The sequence below is a fragment of the Haliotis asinina genome, chromosome 1 (assembly GCF_037392515.1).
Source record: "Haliotis asinina isolate JCU_RB_2024 chromosome 1, JCU_Hal_asi_v2, whole genome shotgun sequence".
Taxonomy (NCBI): Eukaryota; Metazoa; Mollusca; class Gastropoda; order Lepetellida; family Haliotidae; genus Haliotis; species Haliotis asinina.
This window is the reverse complement of record NC_090280.1, coordinates 78,375,723-78,394,090: the sequence shown is the minus strand read 5'-3', so window position 1 is coordinate 78,394,090 and position 18,368 is coordinate 78,375,723. Positions and strand designations below refer to the sequence as shown.

The 18,368-nt window shown below is 40.8% G+C and overlaps 1 protein-coding gene across 1 annotated transcript; it reads right to left on the bottom strand.

The window, feature by feature from the left end:
* Positions 1-1,324: 1,324 nt before the first annotated feature.
* On the bottom strand, positions 1,325-16,607 carry LOC137297681 (armadillo repeat-containing protein 5-like). The gene is made up of 6 exons (XM_067829601.1): positions 16,251-16,607; positions 15,827-15,857; positions 14,293-14,479; positions 12,036-12,176; positions 3,167-5,242; positions 1,325-2,151 (listed from the first exon to the last, which is right to left on the bottom strand). Exons 1-6 carry the CDS (start codon positions 16,515-16,517, stop codon positions 1,365-1,367), a joined length of 3,489 nt encoding a protein of 1,162 aa, XP_067685702.1. The 5' UTR covers positions 16,518-16,607; the 3' UTR covers positions 1,325-1,364.
* Positions 16,608-18,368: the final 1,761 nt, after the last annotated feature.

Sequence of the window (18,368 nt, the reverse complement as noted above, 5' to 3'; positions counted from 1 at the left end):
CAGACATTTGTGAGGGTCTACATAGCTTAGGCTAAAAATCTTATATTTCTAACACACAAGAGAGTTAACATTTTCCGAAGGCTTTAATTAAATTTATATACAATTTTTGAAAATAGTTTTGCTAATTTCTGGTCGGTTTAATATGTGAAGCCACTCTTTCCACTGTTGGAGTTCATGAAGTTTATAAAACGTCTGTCGTGGCCATCATTAAATCCAGCTTTACACATATTTAGTGAGTGGGAGGACCTTGAATAATAATTTTGGATGGCAAGTGTTGGTACTTGATGCATTTTTTATAGAAATTATGCTTAATGTGTTGCTTATGGAAATACCATGACAATGTTGTGTCAGAAATTAGGGCCAGAAAACATGGCTCGCTCTTTCTAGTCCTCCATGATTGTCCAGTGAATAAGGGAGAATTGGGTAGCCTAGTGTTAAGGTGATAGCTTGTCACAGTGAAGGTCTCCGTTTGATTCCCAACATGAGTACAATGTATGAAGCCCATTTGTGGTCTTTCCAGACATGATAGTGCTGGAATATTGATGAAAGTGGAGTGCAACCATACTCACTCCAGTATAGTTTGCCACAAAAGGCAACTATGCTTGTGAGAGGTGACTAATGGGATTGGGTGGTGAAGCACATTGACTTGAGCTCATTTGTTATGTGGTTGGAAACTGCACATCCTCGATATCTCCAGGGTATACATTCCGATGAATCTCCACTAAACCCAATTACACTGGTTTGTCAAGATCATACCAAAATTACAGCCCCCGATACTGATCAAACTGTTTTGCAATAAGCTAGTGCACCATGATGCTGGTTTCTCCCAATCATGACATCTCGCTTCATCAAGTAATTCTTTCACCGCATAGACATCTGTTTGAATGACGGGGATAAGTAAGTGGCAATCTGCAATATATACAGGATACTAAACGATCTGTGTACTACTGGTTTTTTTAAATGAGTTAATGATTTGGCATCAAACAAGTGAAAGTTGTGATGGCTCTCAGCTCCAAGTCAAGCGAGGTCTAGTACCATTGAGACGTATGTCTAGCAGTATTACACTAGTGTAATACTGCAGTACTAGTGTAATACTGCAGTACTAGTGTAATACTGCAGTAAAAATATTACATTCCAGTATTTTCCTTGGATGAGTAATAATAAGTGTACATTAAACAATAAATATAACATGTTTCCTTGAGAGAAGGGTGGGAAATTGTGGTACAATGACATAAAGTGACTTTCAACCAGTGGCTGCTTCCTTTGAATTCTAGGGACTTACTCTAACAGGTCCTCTACAGGTTTCTTGCCAAGAAAATGTAAGTAACAAATCAAAATAATTTATTTCATTATGACTGACAAAATCATTCTGTTCCCTCACTCAGGACTGCTTTCAGCATCTCCACAAAAATCTCGGCACATTCCCCACTCAGCATCTGTGCCAACAGCTGTGACTTCTCCGACAGACTGATAGGGGAACACAGCACTACCTTAACGCAGTCTGATGCCAGGTCTGAAAACTGGTGAAAAGATGCAAATCCAAACACTGTGACGCATGATGTTGAATCCAGATGATGAGACGAGATGGAAACTTTGAGATACTGAACCAGGTCTGCGAGGAGGAATCTATCGGCTAGGGCTACTGCATCCAACAGAAACTCTACAGTCACATCATTGGTATCAGAGCTGACTTTCTTCATGACAGGACAACCTAGATTACATCCCTGCAAATAATGAAGGACATATTCAAGTGCTTCTGGCGATGTGTCTTGAATGGTGATTTCTGACTGGCTGGATTCTGAATAGTGTCCCTCGAGCATTGCCAGAAACATGGCAGATGACTGTACAAGTTTTTCTCGATTGGCTTGGATGGTTTTCCTGTCAACTTTGAACACTAAATCCACATGAAGACGTTCATATATGCATTGGTCAGTGCTACAGTTTTCAGACTGGGAGACAGGTTTGAACACCGTATCAGATCTCTCCTGTTTCAATTTGAGAGGAATGCTGTTGAGTTTACAAATGAAAGTGAGACCAGCAACGATGGCCATGAAAACTGGTCCTGGATCTAGCAGTTCTGCCTTGAGGAGCTCCAGGACTGTGTCCAGAACATGATACCGGATCAGGTATTGCTTCTGCATCACTGAGCCCCTGGGAAAGAACATTATACAGACTGACTGGTGGATTGTTGTGTCAGGAACATAGGATCATAATCTTACTGGCTGATGGACCCATGGATTAATGTGGCATTCATATGACATCATGTATAGTGGATACTAAACAACTTTTCATGTAATACCATTATATTAAACGATTTAATGTTTTGGTATCAATAAGCCAAAATAGGTTTAATAAAAATGGTATTTTGAAAGTGAGTTTAGTATTCTGTTTATTACTCTCCAACACAAATTGATAGAAACTGCCTACAGTGTGATGATTCAGCTTTCCATGTGTCAAGCAAGGTCTAATTAGATTGTGACAGAGGTATTACCATGGTGATGTCATAACTGCAAACCATTATGACATCATATGTCCGGCATCACGCGATGCTATTATACAATGTGTAATAGCATTGTATATTTATTAAACAGTAGTATCTTTTAACGGGTGAGTAATAAATTGATACATCACACTTAATGCCAGATGAACTGATGTAAGAAGATACACTGACTGACTGATGAATTAATATGTCAGGTACATAAAATGATACATTGATTGACAGATGGACTGATGAATCAGCAGCACAACAGCATATATTGAATGACAAGGACTGATGTATTTGGTGCATATAATAAAACATTGACCGATGGACTCTTGGATATATCCATAGAGACAATATCCTCTACTGATGGACTGAAGGGCCGATGGACTCATCGATTGATGCCATGGGAACATGGCATCTTATGTTGGTTTATTCATGATTGAAATGTACCATCCAATTTTGATGGACAGTTGGATGTGAACTGATAAATTTGTTACGTGTATTATGGTATACAAGGAATTTCAGACAACAAAATCCTGTACATCCTGCTTGTGGCACTCAAAATTTCTGGACCCAAAGAAACAGTGGTTGATATAATGAGCACTATCTCACATCTAGAAGCATGATGATACCTAATTCCCACCAGCACTAACTACCAGTATTATTTAAACAGGATATACTCACCAACACAGGAAAAGCAGAGAGACGGAACACAGTAATTTATCCTTCTGAGATTCCCTCAACAAGATGGACGAGATGATGCCCTTCCCGTATGGTGACTCAGCTGAAAAGCTCAGATCCTTCAACAAACTCAGTCCACTTTGTCCTACATCAGTAACACTAAGCTCAGCTGCATTCTGTGACATTGGTGACTGGCCGACCTTGAAGCTGAGTTCCGTCTCGCTTCGAGGGGAGGTTGGTGATGCAAGAAGACCATGAGTGAAGTCTAAAGCATTGTCTTTGGTACTGCTAGTAGACCCAGGATAGCTGTTTTCCAAATTTGTTAAGTAACCTCCACAGAATGAGTCCTCAGATGAAGTGCTGACACGACTACATCGTCTGGAATGGGATGATCGCTGACTAAAGTGTTCATAAGTCTCCTTGTCAATGCCGTCAGAATCCAGGATGATTTTTTTGTAGATGACAACAGGTACTGTGAGGAGAAGGCACGATTTAAGGCAGTGAGGGTTTTTAAATAATCGGGACAGTGTTCGGACACATCGGGAATGAGGTAAAGGTACAAAGAAAAGGTAGTCCAAGAGGCAAGACATTGCAGAGGATGTTATAAGGTACATGGAGGGATTGGTCTTAACCGATATTCTAGACAACAGGATCAGGACGTTGTGCTCTGTAGTCTTCATTATATCTGACCTCTTTGATTCTGTCTTTTTCCGCTTCGAGCATGACTCTACCAACTTGTAAGAAGGTGACCTCAAAGCCAGGGGTCGCTTTCCATATGCATTCTTGCCGAGAACTTCAACTGAATCATCTTCTTTTGGTCCTGAATCTTCAACCGAATCTGGCTTCTCAATCTTCTCTGATGAAACATCTGTGGATGATGTGCCGAGGGATGGACACTCTTCATCCTTCTCGGGGTCATCCTTCTCCGTTTCATTCTTCTGTCCTACTGTATCGCAAATATCATCCTCTTCAGTTGAGGAGTAACATGGTTGATTCACAGCTATACTGGACTCCGATCCAGATGGAGTCTTCTCGGGACTTCCAAGGGTATAAGAGACACTTAGCACTGGATGGTACTGAGAATCCAAATTGGATGCTGACGGACTTCCTGGCATGGACTCAGGGCTCCTTGGGAGGCTGTAAGATGGGGAGGACTGGGCAGGGGAGAAGTAAGTGTCGTTGCTGAGGGGGCTAAGTGGACTGAGAGGTGGTTCTGGGGAGGATGACCTCAGCACACTCTGTTGACTGAAACTCTGCTTACATGTCTGTCCAACAAAGTTTTCAAGTTTCCATTCAGTGTTGACTTCATAAGTAGGACTGTCTATGCTAAATTTGTGAAGATGTTTTTTAGGATCTTCCTGAATAGATTCAATGTCCTCATTTTCAACTTCAGAAGCTTGATCAATATTGAGATCTTTTGGTCTCATTGACAAAGCACTTCTTTCATCAGTGTCACTTGATTCAGCTTCCAGACACAGATCAGACTGGTCTTCATCCAGGGAACAAACAGAAGCATCATATTTGACATGTGAGGTAGACAGCTTCTCTGAGGGTTTTAACAACTTGCTCTTCCCTGTGTGATTCGGAAATGTCAAGGTTTCGACAGATGACTTAAAATCTCCACATCTCTGGAGGTGTATCAGGAGCACCTCCACAACGTTATTCTCCAGAAGCATATCCATACTGTCAGAGTCATACAAGAAGCAGACTAACCCACTAATAATTCGGTCATGGATCTGTGCAAACTTGGGGTCTCTTAGGGCTTTGATAAATAGCTCAAGTCCTCCTTGTTCTCGAATTTTTTTTCGATTGACAGCCTCTTTTCCACACAAACACAAAGCATTGATCACAGATATCACGTTGATGTGACTTCTGTTATTTTCCTCTTGGAGAAGGCGTATAAATAGTTGAATACCTCCGGCTGCTCCAATGGCTGCCCGCATGTCAGCTTGGTTGGTGAGGCTGTAAAGTATTGACAGTGCTTCGTGGGAGTCATCATCATTGTCACAATCAACAGTTGACACCAGGTGGTCCAGGATACTGGCACCGATTATTTGACGAGCAAAGTTTGAGCAGCATCTGTTTGGGAAAAAGATGGTTTGTTAAATTTGGAGTTAGTGAGTGAGTCTTAGGTGGGTGAGTGCAGGTCTTTGATGTGGTTGAGGTGATGAGGAGATACTTTGAACTGCTAGACTACCCAGTTCAAGTTCTAATCTGGAAATCACATGCTAAGCTCCTACAGTATTCCATCTGGCTTCAAATCCACCAGTATTATGGCCTGTTTGCCATGGAAACTACCATAGTTTCAAATGACTATTATTGGTTTGTATTACAAGGAGGGTAAGTGCAGGAGTTGTAACTGTGAAACATATGCATGTGTGGTACGTGATGAGCGTTAACTTAGACCAAGCCTATTTGTTCTCAGTGTTTTTCGTTCAATGAGCATACCCCCTTGTAATACAAACCAATAATAGCGATTTGAAACTATGATCATTTGTTAAACAACTTTATCCTAAGTTGAATAAAATTCCGAGACTGAAATGTGCAATTAGCAAGGTAAAATGTGTCATATTCTGAATAAAATTGATATTTTATAGTTATCCTGACTCATGCTTATTGCTTATCTCCTCTTCCCTGGCGAAAGTAGTAGAATACCTGAAATCCCTTGAAGTTCCCTTCTAAAAGAAGCGGACGTATAATACACTCACCCACGTGTAGCCTCCCCTTTCTCCCGCGCTAACGGTCATGTGACCAGCCATGCTCTTTACTCTCTCCTTGTACATCGCCCGACACGAGAATGATAGTAATTCAGGGAGTCTGTGCAGGACGGCTGGGAGGGCTTTTGTCATGAGTCAGGATAAGTATAAAATATCAATTTTATTCGGAAAATTACATATTTTTCCTTATCCTGACTCATGCTTATTGCTTACAGAATCCGACGGAAATGGTGGTGGGTCAGGCCACTTTGGATTCTGCTGGCTGTTCAAAATTATGTCCAATAATCCCCCCGCCGACAGGAACTTGTAACAACGATAATACGATCCTGCTTTTCTAATATTCATTGTAGATTCTGGGGGGATCACATCCAGTTGAACTTGTCTTCAGCAGAAGGCTTTGTTGACTGGAATGGGTGACATCGAAAGTAACTAACGTCCTATAAGTTGTTTCAAAGGCATTTAGAAGTTGGTGGAATCAAACTAAATATGCACAAAGGCATTTAGAGGTTGGTGGAATCAAACTAAACCACCACATGGAACCATCTTATCGTCAATGACTAACCTTTATCCAAACTTCTTTACCTGTAACTCGTTAACCTAATCAATACAAGCCTGCACGCGAATCAGTAGAAGCCTGTACATCATTTGAAGTCTGTACATCTATCAATCGAAGCCGGTACATCAATCAATAGAAACCTGTATATCTTGTTACCCATTGTTATATGTCTACTGTTATGTGTATATATACCACATCCCTTTAGTTTTACCTTCACTTCACCGGAAGAAGAGACTAGGAACTGTCTCAAAATGTTGTGACCTTGTATAATAAAGAAGTTGAACCATAAAGCATATTTAGTTTAACTAGCGTCCTGCTAGTTTCTGATGCAACTAAATGTCAAGATATTGTAATCAAGACTAGTGGCGACCCCTCTTCATGTACAATTATCTTCATTACGAGTACAGGGTCCTAATCACCCTTGCTAGTCTGTTCAAGACATGTGCATGGACTCTCAACCAGAGCGTCTGGCTTCCACATGTCTCGTGATAAAACGGGTGAGTGAACTCAGCGCCTTCAGGGAACTGTTAGTTGCTGAGCAATGACAAGAGGCCCAAACAATGAATGCCAGAGACGTTCTCCATGGCTATGTCTCGTAGATAATGGTTGACAAACACTGTGTTTGACTTCCAAAAGCAGCCCTCCATTATAGTTGATAGGGAGCAATTTCCATGTAGTGCTGGTATAGAGGCCAAGCCTCTGACTTAATGTGGGTTGAAGGCTCATGGAGGATCTGCTTTATGGGCTCTCAATAGAACAGCTCTTATCCACACTGAGATAGTGTTGCGGGATACCTCCGTAGGTGCTCAGTGGATACAGGGATAAACAGGCGCTTGAAACGTTGCCTTCTAGACTTACTACGTGTGATGTATATCTTCAATGCTCTGGAATTGTCTATCCAGCTGACCTGGCAATACCTTTCGCAATAAAATCCCATCGTAGACCCAGATGGGCTGTCTGTTGATGATTTGCACCAAAGTTCATGTGGTTAAAGTCTAGATCATGAATTTCTGACATTCGAGCAGCTGTAGCCAAGGCAAGTAAAAGTGGCGTCTTCTGAGTTAGCAGTTCAATTCAGGTCCGATCAAGCAGCTCGTGCCCATCACTTGTGAGATGATGAAGTATGATGTTTAGATCCAACGCTGGAGCTCTAAATTTACACTGTTGATCTTCCAACTTGAAGGAGCATAGTAAGGCAAGTAACTCTGGTACTTTAGTCACCTTGGTTCCTGTTTCCATGGTGACATCTGAGCTGAGAGCTGCCAAATATGTAGATAATGTAGGGCCTTTCAGACCTCTGTAATGTTGGAGGTGACATAAATATTCTGCTATCTGCGGAAATGAAGCCTTTCTTCACATCGTACGTCTCAAACCGCTTCCACATGTCATCATAAAGGGTGCAAGTGAATTTCTGTATGGCTAAAGTAATTGCTTTTGCTGCTCTCTCCGAGTATCCTCTGTGGTTTAAACAGATTTTAGTACGTTCCACATGTGAAGTCGGAATACAAGTGGGTTGCCGTGTGCCTGTTTCATGTGGGGATGGATGAGACAATTTTTCCAATATGGTAGTTGTAGCGCTGGTTGTCCAAACTCCTCTATGAGTGCTGGAAAATAATGTCTTGTTGGCCAGTAGGGCACGACCAAAGTCAGTTGTAGCCTCTGGGTCACTTTTATTTTCTCGCTGACTTTTGGTAGCAGCACTGGAGGGGGAAACGCGAAAGCATTTAGTCCTCCCCATGTGATGCTGAGAGCGTCTGTTGCCCAGACTAACGGATCTGGTACTGGTGAAACAAAGGTTGTTGTCTGTTTGTTGAACCTTGTTGCAAATATGTCTGTTTGCGGCGATCCGAATGTCTAGCTGATTAGTTGAAACGCCTCCCGAATCAGCATCCACTTTGCTGGCGATGGACGAAGAGGACAAGATAAGGCGTCTGCCATGATGTTGCAGGCTCCTGATATGTGACATGCTTTTATTTGGAGACCCACACTGTCGACTAGATCAAAGAGTTGAAACGTCAGGTGTAGAAGAGATGGCGATCTCGTTGAAACCTGTTTGTTCATGTAAAAGGCCGCTGTTGAGTTGTCAGTGTGGATCATCAGTCTTTCAACATTGTCGACCAGTGATGGATAGCATGAATGACCGCTTTCATCTCCGGCTGGTTGATATGAAGAGATTGCTCTCCTTTGGTCCACATCCCTGCTGCTACTTTGTTGTCTAGATGAGCTCCCCATCCTTGCAGCGATGCGTCTACATAGAGATGTTTGTTGAATGCAGGCTATATCATGAAAGTCCCTGCGCAGACGTTCGATCGGTGAGTCCACCAATGTAAAAAAGGCTTCAGACTGTCTGGGAGCGGAATCTGACCTGTGTTGTTGAGATGAAGGTTCAAGAACCGTTGTAACGGAGGCAGCTGTAGTCTTCCTCTTCTGGTCATATCTTGTGTTGACGTGAGGGGAGACCTCGTAGACACTGCCATTGTCGAAGTGTCAACGGAGAGAGTAGAGCTGGCTTTATCATGTCTTGAATCTTCACCCACTGGTCCTCTGGGATGACAGTCTGATTCAATGTTGTGATGAAACAAATTCCAAGGAACTGGAAATCTCGTTGAGATTCCAATTCCGACTTCATGTGGTTTACTAACCAGCCCAGTTGTGTTAGTAGCCTGATAGTGACGTCTAACTGTAGTCTGAGTTGACTTTTCTCTTGATGTGCTTGTATGCCATTGTCCAAATAAAAGCCACTGCGGAGCCCCCTCAGGTGTAGATAGTTGACTATGGGCTTGGTTACATGAGTAAACAGCCACGGGGCCGAAGATATTCCAAATGGTAGGACCCTCCATTGTTAGTGTTGACCAATGAAAAGGAAGCACAGATATTTCCTCAACTCTCAATGTATCGGGATGTGCAGGTATGCATCTTGCAAGTCAATGCTGGCAAGATAATCTTCTGGACTTTTCCCAGTAAAGTTGAAGACGTCCATCCTCTTGAGATGTTTGTACGGGAACGGCTGGGGGTGGAAGACTCCAGTCGTTCCGAACCTGATCTTCAATAATGGCCTCTTCTTCCACCCCTAGACGCACTGCTGGATGTTTGGTGGCGCTTGTTTCCTCCACGGGAGCAACGAAAACAGGATAACCTCTCTTCACGAGTGTTGAATTTCTTATCTTTTGCTCTTTGTACCCTGGAGAACTTGGACCTTCTGGATGTAACGTTGATTTGTCTGCGTAAGTACAACAGACTTGATCATCATGACTTCTCTGGAGCCTTGAGCAACCATCCTAGCTACTTCTTCGATCTTCCCAAGATTTATTGCAGGCTGGACTGATGATCTTATGAGCTTCATCGACATCCGGTGCTCTGACGAATGGATCCATATGATGAAGAGGGTAGCGACACACATTGAACGACGGCACATGTTGTTGAAACTTGGTTGCTGACTTAAACGCCATAGATAACATCTCATAAATCATAGATAGGTAGGTATCGGCAGGAACGTAAGTTCATCAACGTCATCATCCTTCATCATGTAAGTATTAGCTTCATTGGAGTCCTTGGATGGTGAGGCTAAATCAAGTCCATTCGTGATCCATGATGTGTCTTCAGAGTCCAAGAATAGGGCTTACTCCAATGATGATGCTCGATCATGTCTATCTGCGAAATATACATTTTGTGTTGACGATCTCTTCTATAAGAGTCCACAGCAAAAGGGGGTGATGACTGTTGACAGTGCCTCAATGAGCTGGGGAGACTGAAGAAGACCTTTCGCGTTGATGAGTAATCCTGCGTGAATCCTCAATCATGCGAGTGCACTCACGCAAGCACGAATCCTCACTCATGTGAGTGCACTTACTCGGCCCGGTTGGATCTCTCTCTTGACTGCGAGGTGAAGAGGGGGATGCTGATGACGATCTTCTTTCTTGCATACAAGTCCTCTTCACCTTTCGGCGTGAGTGCAGATCTAGGTGAGGGCTCATGCCGAGCTGCAGTTGACAATGATGACGAGTGCAGTCTTCTTGCTTCTTCAAAACACCGCTCCATCAAATTCATCATCCACATTGTAAGCTGTTGCATGAAGGCGCCTAAGTTGGACTGCTGTGTATTGTGTAGTGACAGTTGAACTGTAAAGTTGTCTGCTGTGACTGGCGTTGTTGACGAAGTCTGCATTGTCTGTCGATCTTCATCAGGGTTGACAGGTGTTGATGACGCCATCGGGGTTGATCTAGATGATGCTGCCCGATTACCTCGTTGCATATGATCGAAGATAAGTCGTTCATGTACAATTTCATGACAATTTCTTCTCCAAAAGATTTCTTATCGAAGAATGATGACTCTGTGATGACTTGGAGGAAGATGACTTCATCTTCGATGATTTAAACTTCTTTGATTGTGACGACCCTGCTTCTGAGGAAGATCTCTTCTGAGGTATAGGGGACGACATGCCGGACCCCAGACATAGCCCCGGAGAAACGCCAGACCTTTCATTGGAATCAATCTCAGCAGGCGTAGTTGAACCGAAGTTAAATCACTTGTTTTAGATATGTAAACAGACTGTGTATTGAGAGCAAATTCTGAATCAGATAAATCTTAACAAAATTTACAATGATTATTGGAAGAACATGTGGGTTTGCACGTTGGACAAATTAAGTGAAGATCAACCGCTGACAGCCGCAATCTACACAGTGCTTAATAAAGACACTATAAGCACAAATTTGATAAAATATAATGCATATACAAATCCAAATATGAGCAGAATTTAGTTTAAAGACGAAAATAAAGAAAGAACTTATCATCGTATTGGGACCCTAAGGTACCTCCACCCGCCTACGTCGGGCGATAAGGAGAGAGTGAAGAGCATGGCTGGTCACATGACCGTTTGCGAGAGAAAAGGGGAAGCTACACGTGGGTGAGTGTATTTTACGTCTGCTTCTTTTAGAAGGGAACTTCAAGGAAGTCCAGGTATTCCACTACCTTCGCCAAGGAAGAGGAGATAAGCAATAAGCATGAGTCAGGATAAGGAAAAATAATGAGGATTCACTATCTTAATTTCACTTTATTCAATTTGCCTTTTAGTTTAAAGTGAAATTCATCAGTACGTTTTCATGGCAAACAGACTATAGATGACACTTCAAACAATCACATGTTTGGTGAATATAACATAATTTCATCATCATTAATAATTAAATTAATGATCAAATTCAATCTGTTTTGAAAACAACAAGCATGTTGCATAGATACTTTCAATTGCTTTCACTGCAAGTAATATGTGACCAGTCATAAATGTCCCTTAATTCACTCTCTGTATGTAATAATCCACATGTTTTGCAATATGACTATGCAGAGAGACTGGCAACTTCAAATATAACAACCTGACAGTTTGACTGCTGAGCATGCACAAAACCAGCAGTCATTACTGATGATTTATTTGATGTTTTCACAAAACTGCAATAATAAATTACTTCTGACTTTGACAAGGACTATTCCTGAAATTCAACATTTGGAACAAGTATCTTTTTCCCTGGTCTGCCTGATAAGTGTGGTTAGCCTGAACTGAGTTCTGTGTTACCCAGTTTACCAACATTAGACCACAAGACAAACTCACCCTGATTTGCTAAGCTCAGACACCGTCCTCAGAGCACATTTTGCAATCTCTTTATCATCATTCTTCAGCAGCTTAGCGACTTGCAGCACAGCACCAGACTCCACAACTCTCCTCTGGTTATCGCGGACTCGTCCCAGAAGCCTGAAATACCACAAGGCATAACTAAATGAACAGCCACATGCACTGAACAGCAAAAGAAACACAATTTTACTAAATTTTAGAAACAAGAGAAATCAGGGGATGACATATCCCCCGACCCCAACATATTTGAAAGGACAAATCATCTGACAGTTACTTAAGGTCTTTTTCGACGTAATTTGAATTGTTTCCATGGAATTCATTAAAAATATTAATGCCATACATATGTAAACAGCAAATGGCACTACTTCAAGATCTGTCTCGTATATCTGCCAAGATCTGTTGAAAGATATCGAATGCTTTTCGAGTTGTGCGCCAGAAACAAAGCCCATCCATCCATTTTGAGACTAAGTCAGAATTGTTTCCATGGAAACCACAATAAATAAAGATGCCAAAACTTTGTAAATAGCAAAATACACCACTTTGTCCTCTGCCTCAAATATCTGCCAAGTTTTGCTGAAAGATTTTGAATAGTTTTGGAGTTGTGCTCCGGAAATGAGGCCCATTCATCCATTTTGAGACGTTCCGAATTGTTTTCATGGAAACCCAGTCACCACGTTAGGATCTGCCACACATCTGTGCTAAGTTTTGCTGAAAGAAGCTTTTGAGTTCTGCTCTGCAAATGAAGCCCATCCCTCCATTTTGAGACAAAGTCTGAAATGTTTCCATGGAAACCGAGAAAATAAGAAATCACAAAAACTGATTATATCAAAAGGCACCACTTTAAGTTCTGACTGATATATCTACCAAGTTTTGCTGAAAAATATTCAACAGTTTTTGAGTTCTACTCTGGAAAGGAAGCCCACCCCACCATTAGACCAACACCAAAATGTCCCGTGGAAAAAAAAAAAAAAATATAAATGTCAAAACTCTGTAAACAGCAAAAGTACAATTATAGTTTGAGATTATTAAACCTATCAAGTTTGGTCTAAAAAGATTGAATGGTTTCTGAGTTATGATCTGGAAAACAAAATGATTACGGACGGACGGACGGACGGACAGACAGACGAGGCGTTGACTATATCCCCCTGCATTACATGCTGGGGGGATAAAAGTGAAATCTCATAGTCATAAAGTAAGCATTCATGTTTATGTCTTCTATTTCAAAACTTGACGAAACGTCAGAGTTGCATTTTCAAGGGGGTATGTACAATAATGAAACCCCGAGGACAAGCAGGGTTGGTATACGTTAATGCCAGTCATGTTCCGCACATGTATTTGTTTCACTTTTGCAACTAATGCACTTATCCTCCACTTGTAACACAAATTAGTAACAGAGATTTGAAACATGCTCGTTTGACAAACAACTTTTATCCTAAGTTGAATAAAATTCTGCATTTGGCAAGGTAAAATTATAAAGATTCGCAATCTTAATTTCACTTTATTTGATTTACTTATTCGTTTAAAGTGAAATTCATTGGTACGTTTCACAAACAGACTACAAAATTACACTCCTGTAAGAAACGCTGACTGTATAATGTGGTTATATTGATCAGGTGGTCGAGCTTGGCAACTTAGTTGATGGTGTGGATCATTTCTCAAAATACTGACCAACGGATTGTCTAGTCTACACTCCACTATTTATAGAACTCCATCATATAAATCAAACCAACAAACTCAGCAGGGACAATGTATGACATCATGCATGTGACTATTCTCCTTCAGAGTGCCAAGGGATCCACATTCTCAAGGAGTTCACTTGAAACCTTGAAAATCAGGACCAAGATTTTCAGAGCTCTCTTCATGCTAAGGTCGCCATAAGTGCCATACATTATCATAAACTTAGCGCTAAGAGAGTTTTGAAAATCCATGCCATTAACCAAGCAGAAATGGAATTGATTCATTCAACATTAATCACTGAGAAAAGAATGAATGAGTGATTTCATGTTGATTTAAACATGTTAGCATGCACAACCATGGCGCAAACCATCATAAATTATATTGCCAGGGCATTCAGCCATATAAAAAATTACTTCACATCCACTAAAATACAATACGGTCATTCCCTTCCTCTGCTGAAGCTCAGCTAAAAAGACCTTTCTGAAGAAGTGCTTATTTTCAAAGTACAAGAACTTTTGTTTGCCAATCCATTAAACAAGGCAATGAACAAACACCGTACCGGAATGCCCGACAGTATGTGAGCTTGCATTCTTTAGACTTAGTTTCGTTGAGCAGCTTCACCACCCGTGGAAGAGTTTCTAAGCTGATGATCTGGGAACAGGCTGATGGAGTGAGCGCCAAATTCGCTAGACCTCGACAGCTTCGGTTCTGTATACTCTCTACTGATGATTCCAGGAGGTGACGGGCTGAAAGACATTGTTTTGGGGTGTTACAGGATGAAAAATAATAATCCATGTTCTCAGGTATGCTTACAATACATTCATTCCTACGTATAGTGAGCAAGAAACCAGTAATTTACCATTCCATGAAAGAGAAATCAGCTGTTCGAATTATGCAAATGAGCAATATTGTCATGAGTATGGTTTTATGCCTATTTTTAGTCACAATGAGAGAGTGAGTGAGTGAGTCAGTTGAGTTTTATGCCGCACTCAGCAATATTCCAGCAACATGGCGATGGTCTGTAAATAATCGAGTTTGGACCAGACAATCCAGTGATCAGCAAAATGAGCAACGATTTGAACAACTGGGAACCGATGACATGTGTCAACAAAGTCAGCGAGTCTGACCACCTGATCCCATTAGTCGCCTCTTTCAACAAGTATAGTCGCCTTTTATGGTAAGCATGGGTTGTTGAAGGCCTATTCTACCCCAGACCTTTGCAGGTCCAGTCACAATGGGTGACACCACAAGATAATCTTCACACATTGTACCCATGTACAGAATTAAAACATGGGTCTTCAGCATGACAAGCAGATGCCTTGACCATTATAGCCCGTTTGGCTCAAAAGCGGACTGATGCATGACAGTGTAACTCGAAAACTAATAAACATAACCTACTCAATGAAACAATTCGAGAAGCACTTTCACAAGTGCAGAGAACGTTATTTATTCATTAACTTATGCTTTCTCGTACACCTGGCTGTCCCTTTCTCTGCACTCCTCCCACATAACAAACAATGAACTGTGTCAGTATATTGTAATTAAGCAACTTTTAAATTTTAAGGAATAACAATTCTGATAAACCTCACAGAACTGGTATGATATTTTGATTATGATCAGCATTTCATTGAGTATTTAATGTTTATTGGTTTTCGAACTAGATTGCAATTCATCAGTCCGCTTTTGAGCCAAACAGACTATAGACTACTACACTACCCCATCAAAATAGGAAATTGCTGGTCACACATAACTTAAAGTTTATCCAAAGTCTCAATGGGAGTTACTCCTGATGTGACATGTAAACCCATTTCTATAGTATAACAGGCTTCAGGCCTTTGAGCATGCACAATATGACACCAACGCAAGTTGGTAATTTGACTGAGTATCAATAATTGCTGCTGGGTCTCTTTAAACTTTACAGTGGGAAGAAACTTGAACATTTGTCATTTATATATTTAACAACCCATACAGTCTACACACCATGTTTCAGACAGGTGCTGATCCACAACTGACTCTACAGACAAGCAACTTATAGCATGTTTAGATTGTCAACCTGTTATCACCAGTACATCGGATATGCCAGACTTACTCACCAAGAGCTGCAACCCCATTTCTTGTTATGACCTGAAATTAAACAAACAAAACATCACTAGTTTCTGATGCTCAACTGGTATACTCAGACTCTTTATTTCCACAGTATTATATTCATTTGGAAATAATCAACAACATCAACGTGTATCACATCTACTGATTTGGATCTAAAGACTTTTAAGGATAGACATTCAAAACAAATACCATTACTAATTAAGATTCAAGAAATTACAATCATTTTTTCTCTTGACCACTCCATAATAAGAAGTATCAGAAACATTCATCGCAAATGCTGTTGAACTTGCTTCACAAGTCACATGACACAATCTATCATTTTGTCATTCACCAACTCAATGCCAATGGTCTGTATTTGACTGATAAAAAAAATGACACGTCATATCTCATCAACACTACTGATATTCTCACATCGTTTCTGGTCTCTGGCTCCATGCAAAGGTTGCCGAGGATACTAAGGGCAATATCGGCAATCTTTGGTTTCTTCTCTGTTGTGTCAGCATTGTCCAAGATTTTCAGGATTTGAGGAATCAATCCTTGTGACAGAATCTTTTTCAGTATCGTTTGCGATTTTATTGCCTTCGTTCTTACATGAACGAGGGCATTGTAAACCTTGCTAGAAGAAGCACTAGATAGACTAGATATTATTTGCTTTAAATCTTCCTTTGAACTGCTCATTTTCAGTCTGAGAATATTCCATCGATGTACTTTCTTCTTCTACAGAGAGCGCCGTCACTGACAATTTTGCCATTCAAGGGACGTCACTCTCATTCCCCTACTTTGTAGTACTGGTTACGTGGTCTTCATGTTTATGCACAGTTCAAGACTCAGAAAGCACAGATCTCACTGAAGAAAACAGCCACACATGTATATGTTTTTTTGTTATTTTGGTTTTAATCCACAAAAACATCTCTTTAAAAAACAATGTTTACTATCCACCAAATGTTTTTCTTTTTTTTTTTAATACGAAGAAAATATCAAATTAGAAACTTGGTATAAAAACTTTAAATAGTCAATGTCACCATAATTACACTATGATTACTAAGATATTATTTTGAAAAGAATACCGTTCATGGTAATAACTCACGGTTCATAGTAATATATATCAGTTAGGGAAACACCTTTAAGTTAGATCATAGATTTTGTGGCGAGATACGCAGTTACACGAGTTGGCCAACTTTAATTAACTAGTGGCATAAAAACTATGCTTTATTGTTTAAACAGACGAGAAATAACCGGTAAATGCTTGTTTGTAACGGTCCTGTTGACTTTTATGGAGAAATAAATACAGTCTGATGCCCATTTCTGATCCGCTCCCACCCTGCTATTGCCTGAATATTGCTAAAAGCGGCGTAAAACCTCACTCACTATCAATATGTTAATGTTCCTATTTTGTCGAGACAACACTTATTCACCCCAGTCCAGTCCATGCTGGGGCGATAGCATATAGTCTAGTCGTTAAAGCATTTGTTTGTCTTCCCCATGACCCGGGTTCGATGCCACACATGCAGTGTTCGCGAATAGCGTCTGACCCTCTGACAAATCTGGCAGATTCCCCAGTGATCAGATAGAAATCACCAACCCGCAAGCCCCAGTGTCTGACTGAATATTTCACAATGTCTTTGTGTGAAGTTGTTATTTGTTGCATGTGACACTTGTTTGCTATTTATTTATCTTATGTTTGTTATCATTTAACGTTAAAAATTTCAATGTCAGTTATAAGAAATGTTAAATATATAATGTTTGTTGAACTTAATTCTGTGGGTCCTGTGAATTTTCAGTGGGTCAGACAGACATCTGAAACTTACAGGACCCAATGTCCTGTTACTTTGATGTACACCATCGTGAACACTGCACATGGGTACAGAGTGCGAAGCACATTTCTCGTGTCCCCACCATGATACTGCTGATCATTGCTAAAAGCAAATCCAATGCACTCACTCACTCACTCCATTCGGTGTAATCGAGTGTCTGATAGAATTGATGACGTATCTACAAAGTAAATAAAAGTGCTAATTTTTCAGTTATTTAGCTGTGTTCATGCTTTTTGTGTATCGGTCCCCGATCACGTCACCATGAGAATGTATGAATTCACAATGCCACTTAGAAAGTGCATGGTGAGATGTTGCATTCAGTGTATATGGGATTACATCTTCTCAATAAAGTTATAATTGTAGTAAGTCCTGGAAGGGACTCAGACCCCTAAAAGCACAAGCATGTGTATTTTACTGGGAAAGTGTAATCCCAAATACTGCATGTTTTCTTTGATCACTTTCTATATAGCTTTCAGTCGTGGGTTGCTTGGTCTGGTGCCTAACTCTCCTCTGTGCAATATTTCAGCTGTATGACACCCGTCTCCCGGGTTCGGTAAACCTAGAAAGTCTTGTATGCTGTGAAAGTGTCATCAAAATATATCACATATGACAAGAGAACGCGTCCCAAATCGCATCCCACATCGCCTTACTCCACAAAAATCTTTGTTTAACCAGTAATCATCATATCTCCCACACTGTCACAAGGCCCCTTATT

Bases quoted from the DNA above. Each gene is read 5' to 3' on its own strand.
- LOC137297681 (XM_067829601.1), bottom strand. From the start codon at position 16,517: ATGAGCAGTTCAAAGGAAGATTTAAAGCAAATAATATCTAGTCTATCT. The intron at 15,858-16,250 runs GTGAGAATATCA...GTTTAATTTCAG, and splicing joins AGCCAGAGACCAGAAACGAT to GTCATAACAAGAAATGGGGT. The intron at 12,177-14,292 runs GTACGGTGTTTG...GTGGTATTTCAG, and splicing joins ACATACTGTCGGGCATTCCG to GCTTCTGGGACGAGTCCGCG.